This window comes from Gossypium hirsutum, chromosome D11 (assembly GCF_007990345.1).
Source record: "Gossypium hirsutum isolate 1008001.06 chromosome D11, Gossypium_hirsutum_v2.1, whole genome shotgun sequence".
NCBI lineage: Eukaryota > Viridiplantae > Streptophyta > Magnoliopsida > Malvales > Malvaceae > Gossypium > Gossypium hirsutum.
Window position 1 is genome coordinate 1452669 of NC_053447.1, and position 14845 is coordinate 1467513.

A 14845-nucleotide genomic window follows, 5' to 3' on the forward strand; every position below is an offset into this window, starting at 1 on the left:
ATGTGAACAACATTTTCAAATATATATTTAAAATAAAATTATAATATATTAGAAAATTTATTACAAGTGTATTTGTGTAAAAATCATAAATTTAGAACATAAATACATGTTTATAAATAACATATAATAAATAAATAAAAATTATGGTTTGAACTAACTAATAATAACACATGAAATATGTATGTTATTAGAATGAAAAAAAATTAGATTAAATTGTTTATCATGATGTTATAATCAATATTGAGCTGGTGTTGAATTAACTTTTAATATCAACTCAATCAAATACATTATTAAGATATACAACTAATGGAGGTAATAGAATGTATATAATAAAATTAAAAAATATCAAAATAAAATTTTAGTCGAACAGTAAATTAAAGGTTTTTACCAATGCAATTGAGATGGGCTTGAATCCCACCATATACATATTTTAAATGATTTTAAAGTGAAAAGACTAAAATACCCTCAAATAATATTATTTATTTTAATTACAGAAGGACATTCTCATAATTTTCTAACTAATTTGGTGCCCAGTTGACTCATAACACTAACTCAGTAAGGAGTTTAAGTAATAATATAGATGTACAATTAACGGAGATAATAGAGTGTGCATAATGAAATTAAATCGTATGAAAATATTAAATTAAATTTTTAGTTGAGTGGTAAATTAAAGGTTTACTAATGCAATTAGTGTGGATTAAAATCTCACTATGTATATATTTTAATGATTTTTAAAGTAAAAAAAACTAAAATATCCTCGAATAATATCACCTATTTTAATTACGAATGAGCATTCCGTAATTTCCTAATCGAGTTTATGTCTGGTTGACTCGTGCCACTAACTCAGTAAGGAGTTCAAATAATAATATAGATTTTTAATTGATATAGTATACATTTTAGGGTTAATATACTATTTGGTACAATATTTGGCTTGAATGTTCAATTTGAACTTGAGGTTTTATTTTGTCCAATTTAATACCTGAGTTTGTCTTCAATGTTTAGTTTGATACCTAAGTTTTTTTAAATTGATACTTAAGTTTTTATTTGCCTCATACAAGTACCTAAGTGTGACTTTAATGTTTAATTTGATACATGAGTTTTTCTTTTGTCCCAATTAAGTACCCATGTTTCTTTTCACTAGAGTAGAGGTCAAATATTTATTGGATCACACAATGTTGTTCAATTTGGGCACTAAATTGAACATTGAAGCCAAATTTAAGTACTAAATAAAGACAAAAAAGCTTAGATATCAAATTCAACATTAAAACCAAATATAGATATTAAATGGTATATTAATCCAAAATTTTAATGAACATACAAGTAAAAAAGTTTAAATACAATTTAACAATAAATTTGAAATTTTCGATCAATATGCAATTTATTATATATTATTTTAAAAAAAAATAAGATGAATTAATATATTAGTTTTCTTGAAAAAGTAAAGCTTATACATATATATATTTCATTTCGTGCTCAAAACCATAGCCTATTTTTTTTTGTTCTTTCTAAATTCTAATACACGTCAACTTTGTTAATTAAAAATTCAAAGCCAAGAAAACAATTATTAAGACACAAAAATCGGATCTCCCTCCTGACCAACACTTCCCCATTACAAAATGATAAAATGCCAATCCAGAAGTAACATATTGAAAGTTTAAAACGAGAAAGAAAATTACAACAATACAAATACAAACACGCATACAAAAACCAATACTCGAAACACAACACGGTTCAGGTATTACTCTGAACGATTTGGCAATTCCTGTACAATTCAAATCAACCCTTCACGGTGGCCATGGCTTTCTGTAAAGCTCTTCCTTCAAATACAAGTGATCCCATCTTCTTAATCCGGAACAGCCTACATTTACAAGTGCTTTTTATCTTCACCATCATCGTCTCCATCTTCCAACTTGTATGTACTGAAGTGATTGACCTTGAACCTCCATTCTCCTTTGATGGGATCATAGGAGAGAAACTCAGCTCCTTGCTCCTCTGCCTTCCTCTTAAGCATGTTCTTGTATTTCTCGACTCGTGGCCCTTCTGTATACTGCTGCCTGGTCTTTTTATCGAAGCATTTAATGTTGAGAAGTGTTACCTCAGCAGGTTTATTAAGACCTTGTCCGACAGGAGGTTTCTTGCTGTCATCCAAGTAAACAATCACCTCACGGTTGTTGAATTGGACAAGGGACTCCAGATCAAGACGTCTCACATCGGTCTCACCCGAGAATTTGATGCTTCCGTAACCATGCCGCCCAACCACAAAATCCTTTACACGGCGACAGTACCCTGGTTCAGCCCTTTCCTTCGCTGCTAGTTCTTGGATTCGAGGTTCTGTAAAGTAGTCAAAACGGCGGAGCTTTGGCATTAGAGCCTCGATGTCAGCCCCATGCTCATAGACAATAGCTGCTTCACCAGCTCTGTGACCACTGATCGTCATGTACAAGTCCTCTTTCTCAGTAGAATAATCATCATGGACTCCATTAGCCTTTTGGTTACTTCTGATGATATGAATTCGCTCCTTCACAAGGCCATTTTCAGCAGGATTTTCTACAATGATCATACCATTGCAATTTCAGGTAAAAGATAAAATGGCACAATAGGAAATTAAAGGTGATTATAATTCCAGGTAAAAGACACTACTTACCGTCTTTATCCTCAGCGTTGGAGCCATCATTAGAAAATTTGCCTAAATTAAAATGTTGCTCCGAAGAGTCAGCCACAAGGACTCAAAAATTAATGTAATCAAACCATAAAAAAGAATCACATACAAATTATACTGCATTTTCTCAGTGCAATGAGAATACTGTATGGTACTAGAAACGACTTCTTGCAACAGATGACAATACAATTTTCTCCGTAGGCCAATTTGTATCGCATGATTATCTTCATTAATTGACTGAAATCCATGGGTGTTCGTATGTGGGTGCGTTTGAGAGAGATACGGGTAGCATAAAAATGAACTCTCGCTACCGACTTCCCAAAGATTATATATTATTCAAAAGGACTTTAGCAATAGCATTTTAAGAATATCACTAAGAATCTTATATGATTCAAAGCAATAATAAGATTCAAAGCAATAAACTTTTGTCCCTATCTATAAGCCTTTCTTCTAATCTCACATGGTATGAAAAAAGGATCGCAGATGAGCTTCAAAGCACCTTACCATTCTCATGCGGCGGAGTGGATGCATCCTTCAATGGTGATGCCTTCTCTGCAGAAGCTCTGGACGGCCAACTTTTTGTGGGGCGAATGACCAGAGACCTTGGGTTTTCCCTAGGAATAAAAACAGCACCGGCCTTAGGCACGCAGGGTGTCTCTTCATCATCACTGAAAAATGGAATCTGCAGATATTGATTAACAAATGAAATAATCACATGTTAGAACTCTAACCTCATATCACGAGCAATGTAATAGCATTTTAAATCAGATCAGAGTTACTACTTTCATGAGATGCAGCATCCTCACCTTTGGACTATCATTATTAGGATGATATTTCCTTGTAGGCAACCTAATCCGCCTTTGCGACAAGTATCGAGAAGTCAATAAGGGCAATATTCTAACAGGAGCAGGTTTGTCCACAACCTGATAAATTCATTACCAGTCAACCAATTAATACCATTATATTTTATTTCACACAAAAATCAATGCCAATAGTAATTACTAGCATGAAGACAGAAAAAATCAGAGAAACATCTAAAAGTAAAAAAACAGCAGACTCAAACTTGAAGCCTCGATAACTAAAGCAAAGTCAAGTTACAGGCATGCTAGAAATTCCATATTGAACAGATGGGGCAGCCCCAGTCCGACCAATTGAGATTTGTGGCATAGCAGGGAGTGTTCCATAGGGGTTTGCAATAGTCGAGGGTTGTGCTACAGCTGCACTCTGTGTAGAAGACCTGTCAAACAGAAGAGCACGCAGGATAAGCTCCAAAATGTAATCATTCAATTATTTGGTTAACCAAGGACAACGTATTCTGGCATACTTTTGCATTTACGAGTACAAAGGTACAAGAAAAATTATATACCAGTAACGAATATGCATATGTTTGTAGGCATATATAAGGATATGTATAAGAGCAACTGAAAGTAGAAAGAAAAACCCAAAGGAAATTACACATACGACAAGCCAATGTTACTCTGACCAAAAATGCTTGAACCACCACCTATAAAGCCGGCAACATCATTAAAGTCAGCACTATCAAAGAAAGCTTAAACATTGAATGATAAGACATCTACTACCTGGTTGTGACTGACCAAAATTGCTGAAACTGAAAGCACCACTAGTCTGAGCTGGCTGAAAAGGAGAAGAAAAAGGGGGCTGCACAAACAGTGGAGAAGGAAGCATGTTTTACGAAAAGACTTAAGCATAAACTTAAGAGTATTAAAACAAATTAAACATAGCAAAACTGCTCAAACATATAGCTAAGCATTTTTTTCATAAAATGGTTAAAACACATTTCAACAAATAGTCATGACATTTAATCAAATCAGTCCCCATGAACCCTGATCTTTAGATGCATATAGAAACTATCCTCAGGAATTAGCAATTGTGCTTCTTCATTCAACAAAACAAAGGCATCTAAATCTGGCAAGAACAGAGAAACTCTTATTTGGTTCTATATAATTTACGCAATACAAAAGCAAAAAACTGGGTCCTACTGCCAACTAAATCAGACATCTAGGAAGACTAAAACAACCAAAATTAAAGCCTCATTCTATAAACCAAATCACAAGAACAAAGGAACATAAATATGATGAAAAGAAGAATGATTGTAAAGATTTCACAAGCTACTTACAGTTGTTGAGCCAAAGGCAGCTGGGCTGCTAGAAGGAGCGAAAGATAGTGAGCTTGAAAACATATTCCCACCAAACCCAGCGGAAGGTGTGTTGAAAATGCTTGTTTGACCAAAATTAGTAGTATTCTGTCCAAATGTAGAGGTCACCTGCCCAAAAGCATTGCCTGTCTGCCCAATTGCAGGGGTAGAACTGAACAGGGGGGATGTCTGACTGCTGCTAAAATTTAAACCAGTAGCAAATGTAGGCGTTGTTGCCGGAGTTACACTAGTGCCAAAAATGGATAACGAAGTTGAAAAGGAAGGAGTGACAGATGAACTAAAAAGAGAAGACCCAGTTCCAAATGTAGGAGTGGAAGATGAACTAAATATTGAAGTTGTCATTGATGAAGTTTGCCCAAAAAGGCTTGATGAAGTCGATTGAAAAGGATTTGATGTAGTTGCTGAGGTTGTAAAACCTGTACTATTAAAGGATGGAGGTTTTAGACTAAATGGATTGGTACTTGTGCTGGAAAAAGGATTTGCAGATGTCTGACCAAATGTTGAAGAGGTGCTGAAAGGATTTGAAGGTGAAGTTGACACACCAAAGCCAATCCCTGCAGAAGGCTGAGAAGCTGGATTCGGTCCACCTGAAATTTCAAATTCATACATCAAGGTACTCAATGTCAAGCAAAGAAAAGAAGAAATTTTAACTGGACAAGTTTTACAAAGATACCTTTATCTCCTAACTGATAATCCTCCCATCTCAACTCCTCGTGACTTTTATCTTTGTAAACAGGCATTGCTGATATTGACTCCAATTTTCCAGCTGGCTGTGTACCACTCCCTCCATCTGCTTCAGTAGTAGAAGAGTACGGAGCTACTCTACTTCCCCCACGTTGACCCCCAAAAGGTGACTGGCCAAAGCTAGTGCTTCCAAATGCTGGTGTAGAAGATTGACTTCCTACATGAGAGTTTAAAAGAATTTTAATTATATACATGAACTTCACAGTGCTCAAAATATGGAAGGCCAGTGAAAATATATACTTCACCCAAACTGTTTTTGAAGTTCATAACTGATCATTCAGACCTTGCTACTCACCAAAAGGAGAACTCTGGGCTCCAAATGCAGTGGTTCCAAATGGACTACTACCGAATGCTGGTGTGGACTGGCCAAAAGTTGGGCTAGACCCAAAGCTGAAGGAAGGAGTAGAAGATGCTCCAAAAGCAGGACTGCTTGAAGTGCCAAAAGCAGGTGTGCTTGATGCTCCAAATGTGCCTTCTGTGCCAAAGACAGAGGCATTAGACATGCCAAATGTAGTTCCACTGCTCCCGAATGCTGGACTTCCAGTTGAACCAAAGGCCGGAGTGCTGGTAGCACCAAAGGCAGGGGTGCTTGTGGAACCAAAGGCAGGAGTGCTCGTGGCACCAAAGCTACCAAATGCTGGTGTTGACTGCCCAAATGCTGACCCAAAGCTGAATGATGGACTTGAAGATGCTCCAAAAGCAGGAGTGCTCGAACCCCCAAATGCAGGAGTGCTGGAAGTGCCAAAAGCAGGTGTGCTTGATGCTCCAAATGTGCCACCTGTTCCAAAGACTGGGGCATTGGACACACCAAATGCAGTTCCAGTGCTCCCAAATGCTGGACTTCCAGTTGAACCAAAGGCAGGGGTGCTTGTGGCACCAAAGGCTGGAGTACTCATGGAACCAAAGGCAGGGGTACTTGTGCCACCAAAAGCAGGGGCACTCGTGGCACCAAAAGCAAGGGCACTCGTGGCACCAAAGGCAGGGGTACTTGTGGCACCAAAAGCAGAGGTGCTTGTGGCACCGAAGGCAGGAGTACTGGAACCAAAAGGTACAGAGGAACCAAATATACCACTACCAAATGCAGGTTGTGATTGTTGCATTGTGCTTCCAAAAGGACTTGATTGAGTAGTAGTAGACCCAAAGCCAAATGCAGGCTTCTGACCGAAAACAGAAGACCCTATCCACAAGAAAGGTCATCATTTCAAAACTGAGGAAAATTAACCAACTCACCCAAGAGCTAAAGAATAAAAAGTCATCATATACGAATAACTAAAGGCAAATTACAAAAATCTAGCAAATTAAATGTATATTAGAAACAACAAGAGCCCCCAATTAAAAGGATGATCTCATTCAAGATCATATTTAGGTGCAAAATGAAGAATGAAACAAACAAGCAAGTCTCCCATAGATGAAACAGCAAATTCTTCCATCTCTGAAAAATAAAAAGTGTAACTAAATGGTAACATGAATATATTTATGCATGTACACATGCTTAAACATAAGTATAACAACTCAATGATCTATGCATGTGTGGCGTTGGAACACTAGGAATAAAGCATCACAGAAAATCAAAAGACTAAAAGGCATTAAACTTTCAAATCATATTCTCTTAACATATTTATCTACAACAGAAGGAATATGAAATGAAGATGAACTGAATTATAACACCAGAAAAGAAAAGAAAAATACAGAAACACTTACCACCAAAAGATGATGATGAACTGCCAAATGCAGGAGTAGAAGAAGATCCAAAAGCAGGCATGGAACTTCCAAAAGCTGGAGATGATGAAGCACCAAAGGCAGTTGTTGAGGAAAAGGGAGAAGAAGATTGGGCGGAGCCAAACACTCCAGTAGAAGTACCCCCAAATATTGAACCACCTGTTTGTGATCCAAAAGGGGTAATGCTACCAAAGGAAGGTTTTGGAGCAAATGGATTGCTATTTGCATTGTTGGTCTGGCCAAAAACAGATTGGGAAGCAAATGGGCTACTTGATGATTGCCCAAAAGCTGTTTAATATGTTTCTAACAATTAATTAATTTCCCAAAAACAGAAAGTTCACAAGTAAAAACAAATTCATTCTCAAAAAGGATAACATGTAACATATAGATAAAAGATAACAACAAAATTTAAACACAAACGGAAAATTACAAGCATAAATATCACAAACAAAGCACAAATAGTTGGCAAATAACAAGCACAATGATTCGACTAATCATTAAAATATTATGACTAACAACAGATCAAGAAGCTAAACACCCTACTCAATAGTTAACCCGCAAGATACTTGTAAACACGTAAAAGCAAAAGGTAACAATAATTTATGGATATCACCGCAAGCAAAATGCAACAAAGAATCCTAGACTCGGAATTCCAAAATTACTAACTAGCCACAAGCTCCAAGTTTTAATAAAGAACAGAAGCTAAATCATACATCCATCGAAAAAATCAGCTCAACGAATCAAATCAAAATAAGATCTCCAGTACATTTTCTACCGGATTTAATAAATAAAACTACAATAAACACTTACGGCTAGTTGAACCAAACATCTTCGTTTATATATAGCTCTTCACTTCATAGCTCGTCCTTGATCACATCAAAGTCAAACAAACACGAAAAAACTATATAATAAGTAATAAATCAATAAACTCCATGCGAAATTTGAATCAACATTGCGATAAAAATAAATCAAAACGCAGTAAAACATTAAGCAATGAAACCAAACTTCGGATCCATCGAAGCATTAGAGAGAGAAGAATATACCAATGTGATCAATGCTTCAACGAAAAAGGCTTAGCTATAGAATGTACTTTGCAATTGCGAGACCTATTATGTGCGTATGATTAATAAAAAAAGGGGGGGGAATGTGATAGGTAGCGCGTGGGAATGAGCAGTGAAACAGTGGGGAGTGGGAGAGAAAAAGGTGAAAGAAGGAAAATTAGGTTTTGCAGAGAAAGGAAGGGAAGGGCTATATTGGGACCGATCTAAATCGGGGGAGATTAGAAGATTATTGTGTCGGAGAGATAAAGAGCCCCGGAATAGAAAGGGTGGGGCGAGAGAACGAGAGAGAAGAAGAACCCCGAATAGAGCGACGAAGGGGAGGGGGTTCGTAGGGTCGGGTGATTCACGTAGCGTTGTTTTTAAGTCCGGATGGATAGTTTTTCATTTCGCAGCGTAGCGTTTTTCGGCTTTGTTGGGTCGTAATATTTACTTGGCTGTTACTATGTCTAAAAATAAATTTGTTAAATTGATCCATGATTCGATTAAATAAATTTATAAATAATTATAATTTATAAATAATTTGATTTTCAATTTTTATCGATTTATAAATAATTTGATCTATAAATAATCTTACATCACTGGTCAAATCAATTAGATAATGAAAATTACAAAGTTTTCAAAGCTAAACCTGTGATCAAACTAGTCACACAATCAATTTTCGAAGCAACAAAATTTTCCAATTTGATTGAATAATGTTATTGAACATTTTAAAAACCCGAAATTCGACCTGATCACATGAAAATGAAAGCTCTCGCAAACGATCATTTCTCCACCACCATCTCGCCACTTCGCAGATGATCACCTTGCCTCACCATCTCACAAGGTCACAAACCGACTGTGACTAACACCATGTGAAGTGTCATCTCACCTCCTCGTGGGAGACGACACGTTTCAAGGTACGTATCCAGCCTGAGGGGGTGAACGTGTCTTGCGCATGGCACCTCACGGTCCTCTAATACGTGACATTGAGGAACCGTGCCTTATAAATATGAAAAAGGATGCTCCTAAGAAAAGAGAACAAGAAAGAACCTCGAGAAATAAATTATTAAAAATAGAGAAAACCGATTCAACTAGTTCGACCAATCCAACCACTAAACCCTTATTTCAAACCAACTGATTCTCAATCCACCAACCAATTTGATTCAAATTTGAAATTTGTGGAGCATGTTAAAACCTCAAATACACTGCAATTAAACATGGAGCATGTTTAAATTTACAAGAATCAAATTATAAACGCCAATGTTGCTCTATGATTTGTACACACAAATTCCTTATCTAATATCCGAGCAATTCAAAATGAACTTAGTTGATATAATAAAGGTACTTTAATGCCTAATTAAAATTAAAACATTTTTAGGTTCAAGATCAAGTTAGAATAAGGATACAATTAACCCATTTACGACGGCCGGCAATGGCTAAGGTTAGAACATCAAACAGTTTCAAACCAAACCTCTAGATGGAATCCTAACTCACTCGCCTGCAACATCGAGCTCGAAGAAAGGGAAGAGATTTACCGACAAAGCATACTAATCGATCAAGAGACTATACGAAAAAATAATTAAAATACAATACAAACATGTATCAAAATCTAGAGGATTTTCTAATGAACTTACACTTATATTGTAAAATGGCAATATGGGGCAAACATAGTACTAGCAAATATTGATACAAATGACAAAAAGTAAGCAACTACAGAACCAATTCTTTCTTTTTCGGTTCGAGAACCGGTGGATCAATGTCAATTCCCATATTAGCAGCTGTCCCGGCTATAATTCTCATAGCCGATTCAATGGTTGTACAATTCAGATCAGGTAGCTTTTCAGTAGCAATTGCACGTAATTGATCGATCGTGATCTTCCCCACTTTCTCTTGTTTCGGGTCCTTGGCACCTTTCTCCACTCCTAAAACACCATAAAATGTAATAATAACCAATTTGCATTATAATTCGAAGAAAGTAAGAAACGATAGCCAAAAATTGTTCTCTTATGCGCAAGTTACTCATGCAAGGAATCTGCTACTACGGTGACTATTCCGGGACAAGATGGTTAAAACTTTCAATCATCTTGATCAAATGCTGCATGCCTAAGAAGATCAACCACAACCTACCATGTTCATATGACTAATAACTAGTAAATTAGTCATTAATTAATGGCCCGTAGAAGATGTATCCATTAGACCGACATTGGTTAATCCATATACAATGAGAAAGGGAACAAGGTTTATGTAAAGAGAAAAGATCGGTGATATCGAAGCATCAGTCACACTGTGAAAATCTTTATACCAACATGCAAATAAATCTAGCTTCACATAAACAACCATCTTACTCGGACTCAAGTGGGAATGTTGTATACGGGTATATGCCTAACATAGGTAGGCAAGTTCAATTTTCTAAGTTTCTTCATGTGTTTCGAGAGTCCTTGGAGGGAGCATATCTCCCTACTCATGTCCCAATATATCGAACATAAGTATCCAACACAGGTACTTAAAAGAAACCATTTTGTCTGAAGCTAGAGATTTCAATTGCATGTCATAAACATAGAAGCCATTTTTGTTTACCTTGAACAAGAACATTGTTGAGGGGAGGTCGCTCTATGGTCCGGTCTCGGACCCTCAACGGAGATATTACTTCCGAGTTGTCTATGCTCAGTTTTAGCCCCGGATTTTGTCTCCCTACTCCGGGGAGAGCCCAAGCGAACCCCACCAAGACCAAATGCTAAACATTTCCTTGGTGGACTAGGCACAATTCCATGAACCCCTATGGGCTCTCCTCGGAGTAGGGAGACAAAACCTGGGGCTAATACCAAGTATAGACACCTCAGAAACAATTCCTCCGTTGAGGGTCCAAGACCGGCCCAGAGAGCGACCTCCCCTCAACAAACATAAATACAAGCAGTAACATATGGAAGAAAACACTGAATTATCCCTTACACCAAACATAAAATCGCACCATGTTTAAAGAAAGATGCTAACAACTTTGAATGTTCATTGATGAGTGACTTAACAAAGAAATATACCTGCTGCCTTCAGTAACAAAACAGAAGCAGGGGGTGTCTTCAAAATGAAAGTAAAGCTTCGGTCCTGGAAAGTAATTAAACGAAAGGAAATCATCACCATTATTGATTTTAGCAAAAAAAAGGTTCAAAAACTGAAGAAATGATTATAAATAAATAAAGAAAACCCACATCGTAGACAGTAATTTCGACAGGGATAACATAACCAGCTTTATCAGCAGTTCTAGCATTGTAATCCTTACAAAAGGCCATTATATTTACACCCTTTGCCCCAAGCGCCGGTCCGACAGGCGGCGCCGGTGTCGCCTTGCCTGCCTCCAGAGCTAATTTTATCAGCCCAACCACTGCAAAAACACACAAAATTACAATAAATTTAAGGAAATTCAAAATTGGGTATCGAATAATAAGGAAAGACATGAACAAATCTAAAAACCTTTCTTGGCTTTGCCACCCGGTTTAGGAGGAGCCATGGCGATAACAGTTAAGAACCTTGGAGTTGAAGAGACGAATGGGGGTTGTTTTCTGTTGAGGAATTGGATAGAAATGTTGGGGTTTGAAGATAAGGTGGTGGGTGAAGGACAAAGAGAAGATGAAAGTTTGGCATTGTCGATAGTTCGGGGTGAAAATGAAGAGCTGAGGTGATGGAAAGTGGATAAAGAAGATGCCATTGATGAGGCTAAATGAAAGAGAGCAAAAGTTTCAGAAAATGAACAAGAAGAGCTACTAAATCTTTTTGGATAAAACCCAGAATTTCTATCTTCAAAATTTTCATCCTAATTTTCGATTGGGCTTCCATTTTTCAATTGGAGCTGGGTTTCACTCTGCAAACAATTCTCTTTTTGGGCTCATTTCCCTATTCTTTTTGCATCTTAAGTGCTTGAAATGAAAATAAAATGACATGATTTTATATGAGTTGGCTTAGAGTAAAATATTCACATTTTAATGGTTTGGTTGGTTTGTTTGAACGGTATTCAATGAAATTTATAGAATGGATAGTTTTGTAATACGTTCAACTTATATTGAATTAGTTTATTGGAAATGATTAAATGATTTATTTTGATATGAAATGTTGTGTTTGGGTATGTTTTTAAGTGATTATGTTGGATGGTTTAATTCGAATTTTGAAACAGACATCAAATGGTTCATGTTTACTAAAAACAGGGTTTTCATCCCAATGATCATTTTTTCTAGTCACAACGTCGGCCGACAGTATGTGACATCGCGACGTCAGGTGGCTTGACGTCGTGACATCATCTGGCATGTCATGTCACAACGTCGATCCTGATTTTTTAAAATTTTGTAATTTGGTCATATTTCGAGTTTGGATTTATAAAAAAACTTTTGCAAGCTCGATTAATACTCGATTTTGATTGTTTATCCACAAATGAATGTGTTTGGCATTGAATTACATGCGCGAATGATTATTTTACCGTGAATTGATTGTAGTTTCTCTGACTACGAATGTAACATATTAGAGCTCGGATCTAGCGATTGAGTTGGACGAGGGGTATTAGATTTTTAGATTAAGTATATATTAAAATCCACATTTGAGATATTTTTAACTTTTGCCTTTTACATATTATTTGAAAATCAAGTATATCTAATCAATTAATTTTATATAAACCCTTAAAAGGTATATCATTTTTATGCCAACAATAACACATATTAATATGAAAAATATATATAATTAAAAATATAAACTTACAATGAAAGAGTAATTAAAATATAATAAATTAATAATTTATATCAAGATATAAATATTTAAAAATATATATTAAAAATTGCATGTGAAGATAAAAAAAATAGGAAGGATTTTTTTTAAAATAAATTACTTACATATCTATAGTAATATACACTTTTTTATATCTTATTTATATATATATATATATTTGTTGATGTTAGATTAATTTGTTACATTAATTTAGTGAAATTTTCAATTAATAGTATATTGATTTTTTAGTAGAAAATAAATAATATTGTACTAACATGGTGATGAATTTTTTATTTTTCAGTAGAAAATTTAATGCAAACTTTACACCTCCAAAATATTGCCTAAATTGGTAAAGATACCCTCCTTTTGTTTAATTGTAAAGTTGATGTTTAAGTTTGAATTTTATTATGCACAAGTTATTTTTAGATTTTGTACATATCATTATTGAATGAACTTTATGCTAAGTAAATTTTTGATTGGTTGTCATCTTTGAGCGAATCTTCGACGCAAACCACCCTCGTCAAGAGCACATGGAACCTCAAATCCATAATTACAAAACTGCCCTATATTGTCACATCATCGTCTCTACAATGAGAAAATATAGTGAAATTTCAACACCTGCCATCCCCTCCACCTCATGCACATAAGTCTTCTCGCTTCTCTAACTACGCATTTTTCTTGAAAATTCACTCTTCATTCTTTACCATTCATCCATCATAATAACACGGCTTTCCGCCCCCACAAAGGTGAACTGTCACTTCTCTTACCGTCCTTCCTCCTTTGTTGATTTCTATCATCAACAGATTTATTATTCTACATCATTTGTGTGACCTTTATAGATTTATTTTGATTTTATTTCAAATATGTTTTGATTATCGTTCTGATCATGTATTGCAATTGATTTTGATTATAATTATTTAAGTATATTTCCATTATAATCTGATTCTATATTATTGTCGAAATTATTTTTTTAAATAAAAATTAGTTTTCGATAAAAATTAGAAAAATTGAGAGTCGCCACCAATCTTTTATTAAGCTGTAATTTGGTCACCTAAAAACGACTTTGGTCTACGAATTTTAGAAAAACAGGTCCGGGGGTCGGTTACGTATGAGGAAGGATTAGCACCCTCATTACGCCCAAAAATTGGTACCTAGTTAATTAATTAATGTCTTAATGTCGAAAATTTGAAAAATATAATCCTTAGCAAAAACTTAAAAAAAACGTTACGTATTAAGACTCTTATCATTTCAGAGAAAGAAAATGCTACACCAAATGCGTTAGGGCACGACATTCTAATTTCCTAAAAAATAAATTAAGCCAAAATACTCGTATAATAAAAATTTAAAAGAATATCCATTTATTCAATATTTAATAAATCGCGGCCCAATACGTTAGGGCACAATTCCTCCAAAATCCCAAACTCGGAATATTTCCTTTATTATATATATATTTTAAAATATTCATTTCGAGAAATCAATGCGTCACATCCAATATGTTAGGACACAACGTGTTGAATTCCCAATAATGAGTTCTTACTTTTTGATTAAAGAGAAATGCTCGATTGTTAGATTTAACGAAGAAAATCGGAACCTAACACGTTAGGGCTCAATTTCCTTGGAAATCCTAAATACAAGCATTATCTCAATTTTGAAAAATTTGAAATCGAGTAAAAAAAATGATGTGATGCTACATTAAATATACAATGCAATAATAAATATTACAATGGCATAACAATAATATAAATAAATCAATAAGCGAAAGTA

At 35.4% G+C, this 14845-nt stretch overlaps 2 protein-coding genes across 11 annotated transcripts; both read right to left on the reverse strand.

Moving 5' to 3' along the window:
* Window positions 1-1564: 1564 nt before the first annotated feature.
* Window positions 1565-8753, reverse strand: LOC107904534 (nuclear pore complex protein NUP98A). Of its 10 annotated transcripts, none has more exons than XM_041105427.1 (14): window positions 8342-8749; window positions 8109-8164; window positions 7281-7586; window positions 5875-6756; window positions 5509-5736; window positions 5330-5422; window positions 4797-5251; window positions 4240-4318; window positions 4121-4163; window positions 3758-3896; window positions 3466-3582; window positions 3164-3341; window positions 2645-2686; window positions 1565-2547 (listed from the first exon to the last, which is right to left on the reverse strand). In XM_041105427.1, exons 2-14 carry the CDS (start codon window positions 8125-8127, stop codon window positions 1865-1867), a joined length of 3264 nt encoding a protein of 1087 aa, XP_040961361.1. In that variant the 5' UTR covers window positions 8128-8164; window positions 8342-8749; the 3' UTR covers window positions 1565-1864. The 10 variants fall into 10 exon arrangements, with proteins under 10 accessions (XP_040961361.1, XP_040961360.1, XP_040961359.1 ...); XM_041105426.1 differs by having other exon boundaries at window positions 2645-2704; window positions 8342-8748; XM_041105425.1 differs by having other exon boundaries at window positions 2645-2704; window positions 4115-4163; window positions 8342-8748.
* Window positions 8754-9902: 1149 nt separating this feature from the next.
* LOC107904533 (50S ribosomal protein L11, chloroplastic) lies at window positions 9903-12323 on the reverse strand. The gene is made up of 4 exons (XM_016830935.2): window positions 11804-12323; window positions 11542-11714; window positions 11374-11437; window positions 9903-10260 (listed from the first exon to the last, which is right to left on the reverse strand). The coding sequence occupies exons 1-4, from the start codon at window positions 12036-12038 to the stop codon at window positions 10049-10051; spliced, it is 684 nt and encodes a 227-aa protein (XP_016686424.1). The 5' UTR covers window positions 12039-12323; the 3' UTR covers window positions 9903-10048.
* Window positions 12324-14845: the final 2522 nt, after the last annotated feature.

Coding starts and splice junctions, on each gene's coding strand:
- LOC107904534 (XM_041105423.1), bottom strand. Junction 5,737..5,874: donor AGCCCAGAGTTCTCCTTTTG/GTGAGTAGCAAG, acceptor ACTCTCATGTAG/GAAGTCAATCTTCTACACCA. Junction 3,342..3,465: donor CTAATAATGATAGTCCAAAG/GTGAGGATGCTG, acceptor CAATATCTGCAG/ATTCCATTTTTCAGTGATGA.
- LOC107904533 (XM_016830935.2), bottom strand. CDS start 12,038: ATGGCATCTTCTTTATCCACTTTCCATCACCTCAGCTCTTCATTTTCA. Junction 11,438..11,541: donor TCGAAATTACTGTCTACGAT/GTGGGTTTTCTT, acceptor ATTACTTTCCAG/GACCGAAGCTTTACTTTCAT. Junction 10,261..11,373: donor TTTGTTACTGAAGGCAGCAG/GTATATTTCTTT, acceptor ATGGTGTTTTAG/GAGTGGAGAAAGGTGCCAAG.